Here is an 18,517-nt window from a genome sequence, read left to right on the forward strand (position 1 = left end):
CACCACTGTAATTCAGTTCAATTAGATCTCAAGTTAATCAAAACCGGTAGTTAGTACCTACATGGAAAAGAAACAGAAAAACCCTGCATGCTTTACACACATGTGAAATCAGTCTCAGCAAGTCAGTATGCAAGAGCCCCTTTTGACACTGCAGCCTACTCTCTAGTTTGCTACTGTTTCAAATGAGATCTAAAACTGAAGTTTGACTACTTGAAGCAATTACGATGTGGGACTATGAAAAACAAAATACTAAAATGGAATACCCTCAGCCTGATTCCAACTTGGATTTTGGCAATTCAAACCCCTGCCATAGTTTACACTGATTAAACTCCTTACAGTATAAATCTGTGAAATGTTTAGATAGCATATCATTAACAAGATGCAATATTTTATTATGAGTCAGCTGTGTTTTAGTGCTAGACAAACCACTTGCTGGCCTCTATTTACGCAGCAATGTAACTTCATTAAAAATTCTGCATAATCATGCAATTATCAGTCTCCCTCTTGCTAGATTTTCACTGGCAATATGGATGATACCCTGTTATGTGCATTCATGTGAAATGATTACAGAGCTTTTATAAACTAGTATAACAACCTTTAAATTGAGCCTAGTTATCACAACAAATGACTGTGATCCGAGCCAGAAAAAGAACTAATGTTCAATAATTCCTCTCTCTCTGAAGGAAGGCATGCACCTGCCCTACACATATTTCTGCAAACAGGCCGGCAGCTGACACACCCACTAGAAGTGAGCGAGTTCTCCTTTCTGCGAAGGGCTCCGAGCTCCCCCGGCCACCTTTCCCCACCCGGAATTAGGGCCCCATTACCCCAAAACCCTCAAAACAGCGGCGCTGAGCAGCCAGGCTGGCTCTCCCCGCTCAGCCTGGCTCCAGCTATTACCCCGTCTCTCGCCCCTTCCCTGGCACAACCCCTCCCGCAGCGGCCCACCACCCCTCCCGGCCCCTCACCCGGCTCCCAGCGCCGCCGCCGTCCCCGGCGGGGCCGCCCCGCTCCCGGCTGCGGCCTGGCCGGGTTTGGGGGGGGGGGGGTGTGCGGGCAGCGGGGTCCCCCGCCACCTCCCACAGACACCCCCCCACACACCCGGCCAGGCGGCGGTACCTCCCATAAACCCCGTTTTTTGTTTTGTTTTTTAATTACTTTGACAAATTCTCATTGCGCCCGGCCGCGGCGGGGCCCTCCTCAGCCCCTCGGCGCGGGGCCGGGGTGGCCGCTCCCGCCGCCGGGGCCGGCAACGGGACACCTCGCCGGTGAGCCCCCGCCGCCCTCCGGGCCCCGGTATAAGCGGCGTTCGGCCGGTCGCGGCTCTCACCATGGTACAGATGGAGGCGAGTCTCCGGACCGTCATCAGTATTTCCATCCGCCCGACGCGGCCCCGCGCCCCGCGGCCGCCCCCGCTGCCGCCGGCGCCATGTTGGGACGCAGCCGCCCAACTGACAGCGGCAGCCGGAGCCGCAGGTGGCGCAACAGCCAAACGGGGCCGGGCGCCGGCGGTGCTGCGCCCAAACGGCGCCGGCTTGCGCGACGCGACGCGCCCCGAGGGGTTCCGTCGTCTTTCAGTCCCCCTCTCCGCGGCCTTCCTCCTTCCCCGCTCATCTCTCTTCGACCCCGGGTGGTCGGAGCCTGCGAGGCCCTCTCGCTCCAGGGGCCGGGAGAGCGGCGTGTCGCCTCCCTCAGGGTGACCGCAGGGCTGGGCTGCGGCTTCCCCCGCTGCCGAAACGGTGAGGGGAGCCAGACGTGCTTCAGTTCCCTCGGCCCAGGGAGGTGGATGGAGGCCCCGGTGGGATGGACGCTGCACGTGTCACCGGTCAAACTGGTGGAAGGCGCCATCCCCACAGGGATGGAGCTGGGGAGCTGGGGGACGTCGCCAAACCCCCCAGCAAGGGAAACCACAGCCACCCCGGAGCACCGAAACGCCTCAAAGGCGCGCGCTGAAACTCTGCCTCTCCTGAGACTCTTTTCAGTCCTCGTGAGCGCCCGCAAACCAAACGGGTTTTTACGACGATGCCTGGTGCGATGACGGAGTCGGACAGTGGTTTTGCACCACGTAATCCTTTGCTGTTCTGCACCGCGCGTTCCCGTTCCAGCAAAATCACAAAAAGGGCTCTTTCAGAGCACAGCGCTACGAATGACAACAGTGTCTATTGTAAACCCGGGAGGAAAAGGAGTGAAAAATGTTGCCGAGTCACCATGTAGCACTTCACACAGTGCGCACCAAAAGCAAATACATACCAGAGGAAAACATCCCTCGGGAAGCCAGGGATGGGTAGAAACGTTTGTCACCTGGCTGATTAAGATCTAGAGAATTGTGTCAAACCTGGAAGGAGCCTGGCTGATATTTCATATTAACTATAAATCGAGCGCTGTTGAAAAGTGCTGAATAAGGTGGCTGGAAGCCCTCTGTTCATGCTGTGTGTGAAGCACACCATCAGCGGTAATAGGACTGTTTCCACACACCGCCCCTTACTCCAGCCCTGACCTTGTGGGAATATCTGCGGGGAAGGGAGGACGGTTCAGTTTCCAAAGCACAAACTTTTTTATGAGGCCAAGATGTTTCCATTCTATTTGAGTAGCTCGCCTGCAGCGATGTTCTCTTATACACATTGTACTTCCCACGTCATCTACTACAGGGTCCCAAGGGAGAGTATTTGGCAACCTAAAAAAAAAAAAAAATCCTTACAAAATATGCCAGAAGTGAAAAAGGACACGTGCTCCTTACAGGGTTTCCATGAACGGCTATGCAACAAAATTAGGGACAGGAAATACAGAAATAGTGGAATCTGTACAGTCTTTAACCAAATTGAACTATATATTTAAAAGATCGCCTCCCTTACATCCCAAAATAGAATCAAGTATGATTTATCACGGCTGTCGCAACAGCATCTGAGGACAGTTCCTTCCCCTTTGGCCTCAGGATCAGAACAACTTTGTGCTGGGTACAATTACGGTGCTAAAATGGCAGCCTTGTCCCCAGGATCCTCACCGTCTTCTGAGGCGACTGCTGAAGCACACGGCCGCATTTTTAACGCATTTTACCCATGATCAGGGTCCGTGCAAGGTGAAATTCCAAGCACACAGAGAAAGGCTGGCTCCTCATGCACATCACATTCAATTCTGTTCCTTTCTTATGTCCTGCAAAGATGCTTTTTATTTGCCTTTCCCAACTATGAGGGTATTTAGTTACTGGGAGCAAAAAGGTGGTTAAAACACTACTTTTGTTTAGTGCAGTGTGAGAACTGGCCTTTGGGCCCCAAGTTTGCAACAAAGAACAAAGACAGTCAGACAAAGCTGCAAAGATCAATCTGTTGTTGTTTGGAATACATTCAGGAGCAGGGGACGTGTACACGAGCCGCCAGCTATGAGTTTTATCACAGCATCTGCCAAAGCAACCGGCATTTCCCCAGCACCACATTTAGCATTTCTGCTCAGAAATGAGCCGTACTTCTCCAGCCGTGTCGCCATAACGTCAATATACCGTACAAAAACATCTGAGAGAGACTGAAGGCAAATGTAACCGTTACAAATAGACTTTTAGAAGAAAGATCATTTTTGCCAGTGCTAGGCAGAAGGGGAAAGAGTGACAACAATTGCCATTTCGCCAACATGCTGGGGTCTTAGCAAGATTGCTCTGGCTCTGCTCATCTGTTACTCCTTTTGTAAAATGCATGAGGAATAATTATATCCAGTTTTAAAAGCAATTCGACATCCTCATATGCAAAGCACTATGGTAATAGCAAATATTTTTATTTTTAGAATGCTTCATCTCTAAAGATGTGTAGGAGTGCCAACAACAATAAAAATAGAAAATCTTATTAAAACTGTAGCCAAAACCAACATAGACCAATAAATAAATCTGTAAAAAATTTGGTGTGGAAATAACATAATCTCTGTGCAGCATGCAAAGGCACATATCTTTGCATGGAGCAACCCAAGGAGTGGTTAGTGAAATCTCCAGAATCATCCAAATGTTTCCAAAGTTGCTCTGAGTTTTGCAAACATTCTCCCTCTAATTTAAGCTATTGTTTTTCCAAGAGAATTTAAATTTAAGACATGGTTTTCTTAGCTAAATATAAGTCCATTGTGCACAAACAATGAAAATCTCTTTTAAAAACAATTCTTATTCTACATGCCAAGGGTTATACAATCTCAAATAGTGTGAATCCTTCTGCATGGTTTCACTCAGCGAAAAGACTATTCTGACAATCTAGAAAATCAGATAAGGATCAGATTTGAAAACCTCTGGCTTTGATTCTATATCTTACTCAAATTCTTTCAGGATTAGAGCCTAAAAGTTATGATGGGGGGGGGGGGGGGGCTGGAGCTTAAGAATAGATTTTAAACTTTCAGAGAGTATGCTGCTTTTTTATTATTACTAAACCCCATTCTCTCTGGACAGAGATTTCTGCACACAGTGGAAATAAGCTTTGGTTAGAAGCACAAGAAGCCTGGGCTAGTGCATAAGAAATTTAGATTGAACCATATTAGCAAAGGAACTAGCAATCGATTGGTCTGCTTCCAAGATGCAGTCTAAAACGGCTTTCACGTTTGTTTTAAGCAACCAGAAGCCATCACAGCTGCCAAAAGAAGCAGTTCAACATTTCCTCTACCATTGGTCTTTCATTCCTGCCCCCACGCATCTCCTCTCTTGTGTCAGCACCAGCATCCGTACAAGCACATGGTAAACAGCTTTTCCAGTCTTTCCTCATACAGCAGCTGCTCCATGCCCATGATCGTTTTTGGTGCACCGCCCTGTGCCTTCGCAGACCCCACTGTGTTTTTGAGATACACAGAACTGCATGCCGCACTGGTGATGGGGATGCTCGGAGGGTTTATGTAAGCAGCAAAATGCTACCCTTTGTTTCCTTCTCCATTCCCCTCCCAAGGATACCCAACATTTTGTTGGCTTTTTTTTCTGCTGTTGCACACTGAGCTGATGAGCGTGAACTGCCAGTGATGACTCTAAGATCTCTTTCCTAATTTATGAGTGCCATGTCCAAGTTCAGCATCATTTAAGCACAGTTTATATTCTTTTTCTCTAGACGTATTGCCTTACATTTATCTAGACTAAAGCTCACCTGTTGACTTTATGTGCACTCGCTCACTTTTGTGAAATCCTTCTGGAGTTCCTCAGCACTGGCACAACATTTGGTTACCCAAAAGGACTTCAACTTTTGTTTCTGTTGATTGTGTTGCCTCTCTTTTGGAGCAAGCCAGCAGATCTGTATTCTTCTAGGAATATCTTTGCTCATATAGAATATTCTCCTTGATCTTGCTTAACTTATCTGGCTTTTTTCCCTGGGCTGAAACTCTTCTGGCCACCTAGAAGCTGATAGACATATTACTGTTTGTTTTTACAGGAGGGCTATTGTGATGAATACTTTTATATTACTCACTAACATATGCTTTTAATAGCAAATGGTAACAAAGGTTCCAACATCCTACACTTAGAGAGGCAGACAGTTGCATACTTATGCTAGCTAATCCCAAAATTTATAACGTGTCCAGCTCAGTAACACATTTCAAAGTGCCCTGTTAATTGACCACAAGATTTTGAGCATTTTACTACTCCTCCTCTCATTTTGCCTGTTCTTACAAAACTTGGGTGAGATTAAAGCACCCTGGTAATGAAATTTCCTGGAAAAGATTTTTCACTGTTTGGGTGTTTGCAAAAATCTGGAAGCAAATTTACACAGGAAGATTTGAAAACCATTCACATAGGAGCCATGTCCCAAAAGACACATGATCTGGCAGCTCTCTCCCAGTACCATGAGCTGGGTAGCCCTCCAGACATTTTGTTCCACCTCTTCATCAGCTGACTGTCATAATGGTCAAAGCAATAACACTTGGTGCTGACACAGCAACTCTGCACAAATACTGCTTCAGAAGTAGTTTTTAGAGGCGAAATGGAGCCTTAGAAAAGTGACACATCCATAAATCTTCTGAATCTTGCACTTATTTCACCGGACTGCTGTGCACCAAAGCTGGATTTTTCTAAAGCCAGTTCATACTCAGCGCATCCTCTGTGATGCTGGCGTGGAAATTGAGATCATTTGACAACCTGGCCCCCAGTGCTTTGGGAAGGGGCAGTAATCTAGAGACCTGACCTGATTTCCCATCCTCTGGTGCTAGCTCGCAACCGTACCCCTGCCCTCTGAAACCTGCTGGGGAGAACTCATGTACGCTGTGATTGAAAGCAGTGGGGTAAAAGCAGCTGGGCAGAAAAAGTCTTTTGGTGGCTGCAGCCTCTACGTAATGAGCCGTGCCTACCTTCTGCCTGCTAGGAGCGTACAGAAGACAGGAAAAATCTGCATCCTCAGGTCTCCATGATCTGTGGGTGGATTAGCTTGCGGTGCCACTTTCTGTTAATATCCATGTCTCCCACACTGCGTGACAGAGTACACGTCTCAGAAGTATGCTGCCTGCACCAGGCTTGCCTCTTGCCACTGCTGCCTAAAGCTGCTCCTGCCCCTTGCAGACCTCTTTTGAGAAGTTTTTCAAAGATGAATGCTCTGACTATATTTTCTGTAGCTTAATTTACATCTGTTTTATATTATTTGCAGTTTTGCTTTATCTAGGTCATTCCCTCCCCACCACTCTTCCCTTTTTCTTCCTTCCCCATTATCCTTGATAACTGAGAGTTGATTGTAGCTAGTGTACGGTTACATGCTGTCATCCCAACAGACCTTGCAGCCGCCAGCTGTCTTAAAACTACACTGAGTTTTCCTGTAGAAGTCATTCTTTCTTCATTCCCTCTGTCTGGCTTGCCCCACTGAAGGATACCAAGTCCTTCCTCAGCCTTCCCAAGTCTGTCGCCAGCCCTAAATTCACTTTTCCATGTTTGGAGAAACTGCAGTGTCCCAACCCAATGCTAACCCACATTCCAGCAGGCCATTAGGACTAACAACATGTATAAACCAGCTGATCAAATGTATCCTGGAGGACACAGATGTGAGCTAGTATTTTGGAATAACCCACAGCTGCCTGAAATCTGGGGGGGGGAGAAAAATGTGTTTGTTTTACTGAAGAGGAGTGTCCCATCAGCTTCTGCACTCTGAAGGGGCCCAACTGCAGGACACAATAGGACAGAGAGAACAACAGAGCATGGAGTTGGAGCCAATTGAAAATGCAAAGAAGTTAGACAGGCAGAACGGGATTATTCAAAGTGGAATTAGAGCAGAGCATGAGGGTGACTGTATCTCGCTGAAAACGCTACCGTGATGACTGTAAAACAGAAGAATCTCGTTTTAGCAAAGAGCCAAGGGACAGCACATAAAACAGGCAGCGGGGAAAGATAAAGCTGCGAGCAAACGAGCGAGGGAGCGTGGTTGATGGAGGCACACGCTCAGTGCCCGGCTGGAGGAATGTCATGGTTTCACTTGTGATTGGCTGGGGAATGGAGGAGTCAGTTTTCACGGGGGCTGATCAAAAAGTTCCCTTTTGCTTTCCAAAGTTGCTGTCTGAGCAAAGGCATCAGGAAGAGGAGGCCAGTCGCTCTAACATTCCTCAGGAAAGCTACTTAAATGAAATGAGAAGGCTTCTCTATCCAAGGATATACAGCCAAGAAGAGACGCCGAGAAGCTGTTTTCCTTCTTTTCTCCCCCAACTCCTACTGGAGTTGAACAGCTCTCATTTCTGGCATGCGTCTCATCTCTCAGGATACTATGTCACAGTATTCTACTAACTTTCTCTTGCTCCCCATACCAGAGTATCCTGTATTAGACTGCGTGCCCAACAAAATCATCAAGCTCGTGGTACTGGGTGGCAGTAGCGTTGGCAAGACAGGTAAGTCCACAGGTGTAGTTCCATGCTTTTTCTTGCTGCTGTACTTACGAGCTCATTTGCAGCTCAGATAGACCCAGGGCTGTGAAAACTCTTAACTGTTGCAGCTTGAATGTTTTAAGTTACCTTTTTTTTTTTTGAAAATGCACTGAATGATTTGTGAGGCAGATTTGCTGTAGGTCTGTGTGAGCAGCCAACGTGAGGTGGCAGTTAAGAGGAGAGGGCACTGTGCTGGGAGCTCTGTACTCACAAATTATTCTACCTGGTCTTGTGCAAATTATTTAACTGTGTCTAAATTTCCACACCCCAAAAATGGGACTAGTGGTTTTTATTCTCCTGTTGTAAATATTTTATGCTCTGCAGAAAAATAACAGCGTACAAGATGTGTCTTCCTGTATTATTCTCCAAAGGAGAGGAGAAGAAAAGAGGGTAAAGTGAGCATTATTGCTTTTGAATATACCGTTCATGATTTCAGAAATTATTAAGGCCAGATCTGTTTTACTACATCTGAGGTTCCACAGGACTCAGTAAAATGTTTGATTGTTTTGGATTTGAAGCAGCCACATTTTCATATTACTTTTAAGTAGTTTGTTGAAGATAGCTGCACAGTCAATTTCATTTAAGGGTACTAAAGAGGTGACCCAGTACCCACTGTGAGAAAAATTATTATTTTAAATGAAATCTATGATAGACTTCTTTGCAGAATAAACCCTTTTATTTAGCTATTAACTAAGTGGTTTTACAAATGATTAGGAATCTGCTGAGATGAACACACTGCAGGAATATAAGTTACTGTTGCCACAATGGGATTTTAAGTGTTATAAAGTGATCAAGAAAAAGGAAGATGTTCTAATCCAACAGTGTAAGAAAGCACCCCAGGTTAAGGTGAATAAGAAGGCCCAGGGTGCTGCAGCACGACTCCTGTGCAGAGCACATGCAGTTTGTTTGCTGGATGTGATTAGGTATCACTAATGGGTTTCATGAGGATGACTGAGGATTTTTAAGGCTGGGAAGAACCATTAAATCCATCAGCCTCACTTCTTCTATGACACTGAGGTCTTAAATGTGGTATTGGGATTAGTTTCAGTTACTGGCTTGTTACTCTTTTTCTAAATTATTTCAAACCAAAGGTCAGATTGTTACAGCTGCAATCACAACAAACAAGCCTCCATATCCTACACTGAATAGCCACACTGAATCTAAGGAATAATTTCCAATACAAGTTATGAAAAACTCTGCATTAGGTATCACAGCCTGGCCCCAGATCTTTTTCTATGAGTGTTGAGAGAAGCATTTGCAGAATAATATGTGAGCAATTCAAAGATTAGCTTGGTTTCATATTATACTAACTCTTCCAGTAAGATATTACACGTGTTCTGCAAAGATTGATTTTGGTTCACATTAAAGACCTATATTTTTTTCATTGCTTTACAGCCTTGGTTGTGCGCTTTCTCACAAAGAGATTTATTGGAGACTATGAAGCCAACACTGGTGAGTCTGCTTTCTACTGCAGTACTGCAGATAGCTTGAAAAGAAATCTGCTGTATTTTGTGACTGGTGCATATTACAGGAAAGCCAAGCAGTTAGATGTCCATAAGGTGCATATTTTCAGTTAATAGCCTCAAGCTATGAAAGCAATAAATCAAAGTCTTGTTATTTATGATCCTTTTAGCTATTTTTTTTCCAACTTGATAGAAAAGGATGAGAGTAAAAGGTTTGCTTGGGGACATACCTTTACTAAAATGCAGACTCATGAACAACTTGCATATCGACTAAACCACGGAAACCCAATGCTGTTCTCTCTGCAACCCCAGGGAAGCCAGAGGAATTCCAAAGTGCGTAAAAGGCAGTTCAGAATTTTTTCTGTGTACTCCCTTTTTTCAGTAGCTTTTATGACAAGGAAGACTTCCAAATTGAAGTCTTCTTTCCATAAGATCAGCAAAGTGACCATGCAAACCGCTTCTGCTGCATTTCTTGTTTAATCCTAACACCTCAGAGGATGTGTTCATGTGAACTGTTTAATTCACAGCCTCTGTTCCAAGAAACTGCCAACTGTATTGGCCAGTGCTGTAGAAAGGATCTACGTACACCATGCTCATACCTACTAGCACATCCCACATGTAGGCCATCTCACAGTTTTGGGGTGAAGGAGGACAGGATTCAAAGCAGTGATTTCTTCACTTTGGAGATGCATGCTGAGTTTAGAATGATGAGTTAGGAAAGGAGATGGCAGTACAAGACACCTTTGATCTCTGCCTGTCTGATGAAATACAATCTGAAAGCTCCTCCTTACAGCTCCCTCTCACTGACCCTAAGTAACCTTGATGGTTGGCTGCACTATTTCTCTTTCTTTTTCTTCATCTTTTCTATAGGAGACTGTACATCAAGTTAGACTTCTGAGCTTTGCAATGGATTGCTGCCAGAGACATTGCTGAGAACCACATGCTTTTCTCGTTAAGCTAGCAGCCCAACAGCCATGCTGTAGAGGAAATAAATATGCCAGAAATAAGAAACAGGTGGCAGTGTATTTGTGATCATTCAACCATGCTTCTCCTTCAGTTGGGTATAAGGCAGAGCACAGTCAGTGTCTGGAAGTACCTGCTCTTTTTTCTGCAATGCATTACAGAGTAGGAATAATATGTTGTCTGGTCTTGGTTCTGGGGTGCGGTATCTTCCCATAAAATAGGACCATCTTTTCAGCTTTAAACCTGATCTCTTTTCAAAAAAAAAAAAAATCACAGAAGGGCTAGATCACCTCACAGAGTCAGTATTAAAACATAATATGATAATGTTGGATTTGGATGCAGCAAACTCTGCCATACTAAATTTCCTTATATTGGAAATGTTTCTATGAGCTCAGACTCTTCCACTGGAATAAACACACTTGTTTCCTTGAACCAAAGATGATTTTCAGAAGTGATGGCATTATTGTCACTAACTGACCTCCCTGTTAATCTGAATTCCTTACTCTCCAATAGATGGGATCTCTCTGTGTTTGAGATGAAGTACGCTGTTTTAGATGCAGCAGTGACAATTGTATTTGGACAGGACGGAAAGGCTGTACACAACAACTGCGGATATAGCATTTCTTCACATATCCATGTGACTTGTATTAAGTTCTAAAGAAAAATTTTGATGGCGTCAATCTCTGAAGCTGTCCTTATCACAACCATGGATAGTTCATAAGATCAAAACTTAAGTTTTCATCGTCACTTAACCTGCACTCCAGTAACAAAATAAAGTTCAAGCCCAGAACAGTGATTGTTTTATTAGAGCTGGATCAGTCCTAGATAGTTTGAACTAGCACTTGGCCCTGAATACGTGTCATTCAGATTAACCAGAAGTCAGATTCAAAGTGTCCAGTCTTTGGGGATTTCAACCAAACTCTGACTGCTAAGGTCACACAAATCCCAAAGAGCACCTGAATGATTTGTATACAGTCACTTATTGTGTGTCCAAAACTAGAATACTTTCCTTTTTAAAAAACTTTCAGAAAAATGCAATAGGAAACAGCTCAGTCCTTTTACAGACAACACATGGATATCTTGGTTTGAGATTAAAAATATATGCAGTCCACATTTTAAAAAGTTAACAATATGGATTGAAAACCTGAATGGGATTTATGTGCCCACTTTGACTATTTGATTCAGTACAAAGCACCACCTTTCCCAGATACCATCCTAGGTATACATTCAAAACATCTGACCACATAGCAAATACAACAAATACAAGACCACTTTACTTAAGTAAACAGCCACACAACCACCCTGGTGCCATTCACTTTTCTGTAAGCAGCTACATATCATGAGCCTCAAAAATCTGGATTTCAACAGTTCCATTTTGCTTTTATGTACTCTTTCTTCTTTGTTACAGTCACTGACTCTAATGATTTTACTTTTCCACCAGGTGCTTTGTATTCAAGAAAGTTCACCATAGATGGGGAACAGATCTCTCTACAGGTGCAGGATACTCCCTTTGTTTCATTGGAGGTAAAACATCTGCTCAGTGCATTGGTACTTTACAACACAGTTATTGTCTCGTTTGTTGCCAGCACTTCCATCTGTAAGTAACTCCACTTATCAGCAGAAAAATACCTGGGCTCAAACCCAAATGAAGACCAATGGGGGTACCTTAAAGCCCCAACAAAACGAGCCCTTGAAGAGGTTAAATCAGGCTCCTTTAAGAGTAAGTCAAAATTAAAACAAATCTATTTCAAACACATTACTGTGTACTTAGTACCCCAAGCCTAAATAGCAGTAAAATTGTAATCTGGCTTGCTCCTGCCAACTCCTTGATTGTTTTATTTCCTGTCAAATGATTTCTGTCCCTGCATGGCAGAAAACTCACCTGCCTAAAGGCCCAGCTGGCTCAGCTTAGACCTTTATACACACCCAGAATCTCTCTTCTCTAGAAAGGTGGGAACAGGCCTCACAGCAGTTGTTATTTCCAACTGGGGTGCTTTTCAGTGGTTTCCTGACTTCTTTTTTTTTATTCATTCCTTATTTTTAAGGTGTTAGCATTTATCTACACCCTCTTTCTATCAGTGTTTTAGATATTCTAGATTTAATATTTGACTAGGAACCTGTTTCTAGAAATATTTTTTCAAGCAGGATCTAAGATTAACATGTCTTTTTTTGAAGATCTGCTTCACATGCAGAACAAGAGGATGAAAATAGTGTCAAAGCAGCAGGAAATGTAATGAAATTTGTTTTTACATGAATGGTAGAAATCTCATTAGAGTAATAATTCCTATAGAATAGCTGAGATTTCATGATAAAATTAGGTATCCAGTTGTCACCATCAAACCTAAAATTCTAGGTTTGGCCTTAACCTCAGACTAAGCTCAGACTTGGCCAAATATATGTCTGGATGGGAACACCACCTTGTCTCATCCTCTTTCAGGCTAGCCCTGGACAGCTTTATATAGCTTGTTTTGTCTGCACAGACCCATTTCTGTGCTGTAAAACTGTTCTATCCTGAGTTTACAGTACAGGATAAGCAAAGCTCCCACAGCCTCAGTTTCTATTTCCATTTTCTCTGTTGACTGGAAGTAGATTTAAGCGGAAAGCTTTGACAGGGTTCCACACTCTCTGCTGCTGCTGGGGGTGCACAGAGCAGAGGAGAGGACCCCTCGTTTACTCTGGACACTAAAAAGCAAACAAAAGCTGCTATGGAAGTCCTCCAAATATTCAAGTGGGACTTAACAGTACAAAGGCCCTATGCCAGCTTGCTTAGAGAGGACCTGCAAAGAGAAGCAGTGGGTGGTGATTAGGCACAATTGGGACTGCCTGATAAACACTTAACAAAGGGAATCCCCTCTCTGTTCTATCCCATGGAGAAAGGAGGGAGTGAAAGAATTTAATTCCCTCTTTCACACCAGATATATGTTTATTTTCTGGTTTCTCTGTTTTAATTAAAACTGTGACCTATAGTTCTGTGACTAGTCAGAGCCCCACAAAATTTAGTAATGCCAGCAGCTGAAGTTTCTTAGTCAGAAACGATTTTAATTCAGTTAGGAAGGAGTTTCATTTTCTTTGTCCCAGTCAAAGGTCTGCACTGTTTCAACAGTTCCCATAGACATGCTTATCTTAGCCTGTATCTGTTTGCCTCAAATGATGTATATGAAATAATTTGAAGGGACTGTTTCTGAACAGGACTTGTTAAGACTGAGAGAATAGGTTGGATTTCCTGTTAAAATCCTTAAGGAAGAGAGTTTCTTGCACTCTGCAGGCCGACTACAGTGTTTCAGGAGGAAGTCATGTGGAATCACTCAGGATTCTAGCCACACCGGAAATTTTAATGTTTAAGAGAGAAACAGAAGCAAACAGATAACTGGTTTTGTTAGGTGATTCATTGCTGCTTGGTCTATACATGGCAAATGACTGTGTGTTTCAAAATTCATCCTGGAGCAGAGATTTCCATTTAAAAAGTAGCCCATTAGCCTTTGATTTTCCTGAATAAAACATTCCGTTGGGGATTATCCATCCATCTCACTACTGGGTGGGCCTAGCTGGAGTAACTGAGAATTTCTGCTCATTAGGGCTCTCTGAATGTACACTTTCTCCAAAAACATTTTCAAACGCTTGCCAGAGCAATTAGTTCTTTTTCCCTATGAAAGGAGTTTGCTGGTGAAAAGAGGCTAGCAGGACATGGAGGGTGGCTAATTATCTACAGATTGGCTACAACCCAGACACCAACAGTGCAAATTGCCCTTCTTCCCACAGTCTGCCCTGTTCTGGCTTGAGTTCACACTCATTAACCTTTTAAACAAGGCTGTTAGTGAGGATCCCTCTTCGTTCCATGTGCAACTCTGTTGGGTTTTGGGGTTTGAGGGTTTTGGGGAGAGGCAGGCGTGATAAGAGCATCTGTTAAACAATTTCACTGCTAACAGGATTTAGCATTACTGGGAGCTGGCAAGGGCAAAGAGCTACTAGGTATGATGAGCCAGTGTCTCTATTAGCAATATTGAAATATTTACAAAGGGCAGTTAGTTAGCAGAACTCCTGTTGAAAGTTATAAACCCAATTTATACTCTGAGCCTTCAGAAATTCTGCTTCCTTCTTCTCACAGAAGAGCCTTGTTGGTACTCCTTTTTTTACTGTCTGATCTACCATAAAACAACTGATCAGTTTTACCTATTCTTTTCCACCTCTGCTTCCTGAAGTTAGGCTTTATAATTCATATTTAGGTGTCTAAATAAAAGTAATCTGTTTTGGGAGATTGCTGAGCACACGCAAATTCTGTTAAAGTCAATGTGAATGGCAAATATGTATTCTATAGATAATGGAACATATGTTCTAACAGTATTACTGAAGTTGATGAAGATTTCTTTAATAGAATTTAGCAATAATAATAAAAGTTGGGGCTCTGTATTCATGATGTTGAACTCCCCCTAAAATACACAAAAGCCTCTAATTCCTACCAACTTCATCAAGGGCTGAATACTGAATGTGCTTAGTGCCTTGTTGGATATGAAAGAAATTACAAAGTTCCAGAAAGCCTGTAATATTGACAGGAATGTCAGTTCTTACAAACCAAGCACACTGGCAATAACTGCAGCAGTGATCTTCCTATCTGGTTGGGTTACACGCCAGCACAGATAACAGAGTAGAGGATTAGCTGAAAATAGCTTCATCTTGAAAAGTGAGCTGATCTCTTTTCAAGCCCCACAGTATTGTATTCAGTTTTATATTCCCAATGCTGGTGATTGTTATGGCTGGCTGAGTAGGAGTGGGGATGAACTGAACAAACGTGTGAACATCAAAACAATAATGTAAGCCCATTGGTGCTCTACAAATGAGCAATGAGATTTCATTTCATTTTCAGTTCTAGTAATTGGTTATTTGTAACAAATTGCTTTTTTGAAGTAACTTTGCTTTTGACTGTCTGGAGACCTACATGGAGAAAAACCTGTCAGGCTTCACCAAACAGAGTTAGTGAGAACCCCTGCCCATGGAGACATTGAATACAGAATTGGAAAAAGCCCCTAAAAAAACACCTTGGGGGACAACTGTTCACTTGCAGTAGCGTGACTAGCCTGCTGAATTTTATAATGCTCTTACCGTGCCCATCACAATTTTATCCACAATAAAAGCATGGGTTTCTGTCACACTGTTTTAGTACAATAGAATACAGAACAAACTTTTCAATATCAGTATTTTGGCTGTTCTCTTATTTTCAACCAATTTGCCTTGACCCCTCTCCAGTCCACATTATTGCTTACCTGTAATATGTTACTGACACAGTGGAAATTTCTCCTGTCCCTGGTACATTCCCCGGCAGTCAGAGAGGTTTCTGCCTGTACATGGAACAGTCACACATTAAAACAAAGCTCCGAGGAGCTAACAGTGCTGTATAACTGTTTGCTCTGTCTGCTCCCTGTTCTCAGTTTGCTAATCTCACACCTCTTGGTTTTGATGGCAGGATGACACTGACAGCATATGCTGCCAAGAGCAGATAAACCGTTCAATCTACTGGGCAGATGGCTTCGTTTTTGTTTACTCCATCACAGACTATGAGAGCTATCGAGTCATACGTCCCCTACACCAGCACATCCGCAAGATTCACCCGAATGCTAACATTCCCCTGCTTCTGATGGCAAACAAAGGAGACCTCCTGCGAGCCAGGCAGGTGTCCTCCAAAGAAGGACTCCAGCTGGCCAGTGAACTGGGAGGTACTTACTATGAAGTCTCAGCCCGGGAGAACTGTGAGGGAGTGCACGAAGCCTTCCAACAGCTTTGCCAGGAGGTCAGCAGGATGATTGGGAGCTGCAATGGAGAGAAACGAAGAGGCCTCCATCTTGTCCGACCCAAGTCACCAAATATGCAAGACTTAAAGAGACGTTTGAAACAGGCTCTGACTTCCAAAGGGAAATCTGCCACTACACTTTGATGTAGCCGACAGAAATCGTCTTCCACAGCCCTGAAAAAAAGGCAAGAAAATAAGCTGGTAATAAGGGGCATTGCTGAAATTCAGCAATCGGGTTGTGTGAGAGGCTCTTTTGTTTGGTCTTTACATCTTCCTTAAAAATCCCATGCTCATTCAGCAAAGGAACTTACAGAATTTGCTCTTTGGGGCAAGAATTTAGAAACTGTGATTTAAAAAATAGATTGTCCCAAATTATTTCCTTTTTGAAAGGGACAGAGTCAAATAGTTTAGGCTGAAATTGAGGATTTTATTAATAAAAATAATTAAATCCTACTTTTAAGAGAAGTGACTTCTCTTGGGGATGGTTGTATTCCCAAACATAGGCAATAAGCTACAACAAGACATAAGAAGAGTGACGTGAGCTATAATGAGCAAGCAAAATTTACCAGATTTGCTTAGTCACAAGACTGGAAAATAAAGGCAAAAAGTAAAGGAAGAGCATAAGTAGTGAAAAGTAGTAATTAAAAGCTTTTAAATTGCAGTTTAGAAAGTGTTCTTAGCAACTTGGAGAGAGATTTATCCATATGCAAGCTTTAGCCTTACAGTGTCTCTTTAAAGGGAGATTTTTTTAAAAAATCACTATTTTTTCAGATTATTTTTCTTTAAATGCATATTGACTGTTTCTGAAAGTGATTATATGGGCAAAATACATACTTGCAGCAGCATTTTGTACTCAGTTTCTCAATGGCATACGTCTAATTTTTCTGTAGGTTTTCTACATGGCAATGAGAGAAGAACAATAGAGCAGCATGGTTTAAAATCTGCAAAAAAAATGGACTGTATTGATCAAGAGCAAGGAGGTGACCTAAAACTATTTAACTTTTTTTTTCCAAACTAGTTAGATTTCAAGTTCAAGATATTGTTTTAAAGAAACAAGGCCTTCACATAAAGTGTATTTAATTCATTAGATCTTTTTTTTTGAAGAAGAAAAGGTTTTACAATGCCTGAAATTTCTGGCTTTGGGAATTCATCGTTTTGTTATTTGCCTTAAGACCAGACTTTAGTCAATACCTCACAATGCATCCAAATCACCAGTCTATCAATACATATTTCACTGGCAGCATCTTACTGCATTCTGTCTCAGCATGTACAAAGGGATTTGAAGCTGTATCCTGTGAGCTGGCCTGTTTTATGGTAGCAATAACAACAACATGAAGCATCCATCATTCTATTCTCAATGAGAGTGGAAAGAAACTGGGTTGGACCATGTAAAACTCATGATGCAACAATCTTTTCTTTAAACAGACCATATGAGCAATTCACAGGACCATGAAATGAAGTAAAGCTCAATGATTTACACTCAGGAACACAGAAGGGAAAACCCTAGTTTGATGGATGTAGAAAACTACTCCCAGCTGCAGTTTCAGCTGGCAATACTGAGTTAATCAACCTTTTACTCATTATGAGCAGCAAAAATGTAAATTGAGTCTGATGAATATTTATATAGCTCAGGGCTTGAAAATGTATTTTATATTTTTCGTGTCCCTATATTAGACAACCCTAGTCATGATTTTCCTTATTACCTGGATTCACTCTATCTACAGTTCACTTTCTGTTTTATTTATTGTTTTCCACAGCTGGTCATCTAAGAATGTCTTGGGTTCTGATTAATTTAAAATTCTTTTATTCACACAAAAGAAGTGCACCTTTTTTAAAAATCAGATTCAAGTGGTAGTAGGAGGGGAAAAGGAAAGTTAGATCATCCAAACAGGGACTCAAACAATATCAGAGGATTTCTACTTAAGCTTATGGTTAATTAACAATTTGATGTTGGAGCAGTGTCATTATTCATGGCGGGCACTTTGGTATGGTGTTTATTAGCACAGAATTTCAATATTTTAAATTACTAATAGCATAGCTCAAATATCAAATCTAAAGATTCAGTAACATGAAATAGAGCAAACAGTCTGCGAGAGACACAAACTGACAATTGTTTACACTGGAAAAATGATCATCAATTTTGAATAGTAATTAAATATTTTACCATCCCAGCACTGTATAACAAGGGCTAAATTTGCTGAAGGCAATTTGCTGACAACATTTGTTTTCATAAGAGCCTAAGAGAATTAGGTGCTCTAGCTTATTAAATTTGTTTGTAACTTACTCTTTCAGCTCTAATCCTTTCTTATTTGGGAATAAAGTTCAACAAATTTCAAACCTGTCAATGTTTCATTTTCAATAGTGATTAATAAAAACATGCAAGGTCTTTCCTGAGTAGTGTATAAAATGACTCCTTTATGTCTCACATCTTTAAATGTTCCTTATTCATACTAGACTAAAAATATTTTTTTTC

At 42.4% G+C, this 18,517-nt stretch overlaps 2 protein-coding genes across 4 annotated transcripts in view; one reads left to right on the forward strand and one right to left on the reverse strand.

The window, feature by feature from the left end:
• Positions 1-1,497, reverse strand: part of LOC115333678 (ubiquitin carboxyl-terminal hydrolase 12-like) — a 32,846-nt gene extending 31,349 nt beyond the window's left edge. Inside the window, exon 1 of one of the 3 annotated variants that reach the window (XM_029996967.2) lies at positions 1,331-1,497. In XM_029996967.2, the coding sequence (XP_029852827.1) occupies positions 1,331-1,378 (48 nt within the window). In that variant the 5' untranslated portion in view covers positions 1,379-1,497. The remainder of the gene's footprint in view (positions 1-1,330) is intronic. The other 2 variants (XM_041118966.1, XM_029996968.2) reach the window with 2 other exon arrangements.
• Positions 1,498-7,060: 5,563 nt separating this feature from the next.
• LOC115333879 (ras-like protein family member 11A-like) lies at positions 7,061-18,438 on the forward strand. The gene is made up of 4 exons (XM_029997434.2): positions 7,061-7,800; positions 9,232-9,288; positions 11,704-11,786; positions 15,721-18,438. Exons 1-4 carry the CDS (start codon positions 7,656-7,658, stop codon positions 16,186-16,188), a joined length of 753 nt encoding a protein of 250 aa, XP_029853294.1. The 5' UTR covers positions 7,061-7,655; the 3' UTR covers positions 16,189-18,438.
• Positions 18,439-18,517: the final 79 nt, after the last annotated feature.

This window comes from Aquila chrysaetos, chromosome 21, assembly GCF_900496995.4.
Source record: "Aquila chrysaetos chrysaetos chromosome 21, bAquChr1.4, whole genome shotgun sequence".
Lineage (NCBI taxonomy): Eukaryota > Metazoa > Chordata > Aves > Accipitriformes > Accipitridae > Aquila > Aquila chrysaetos.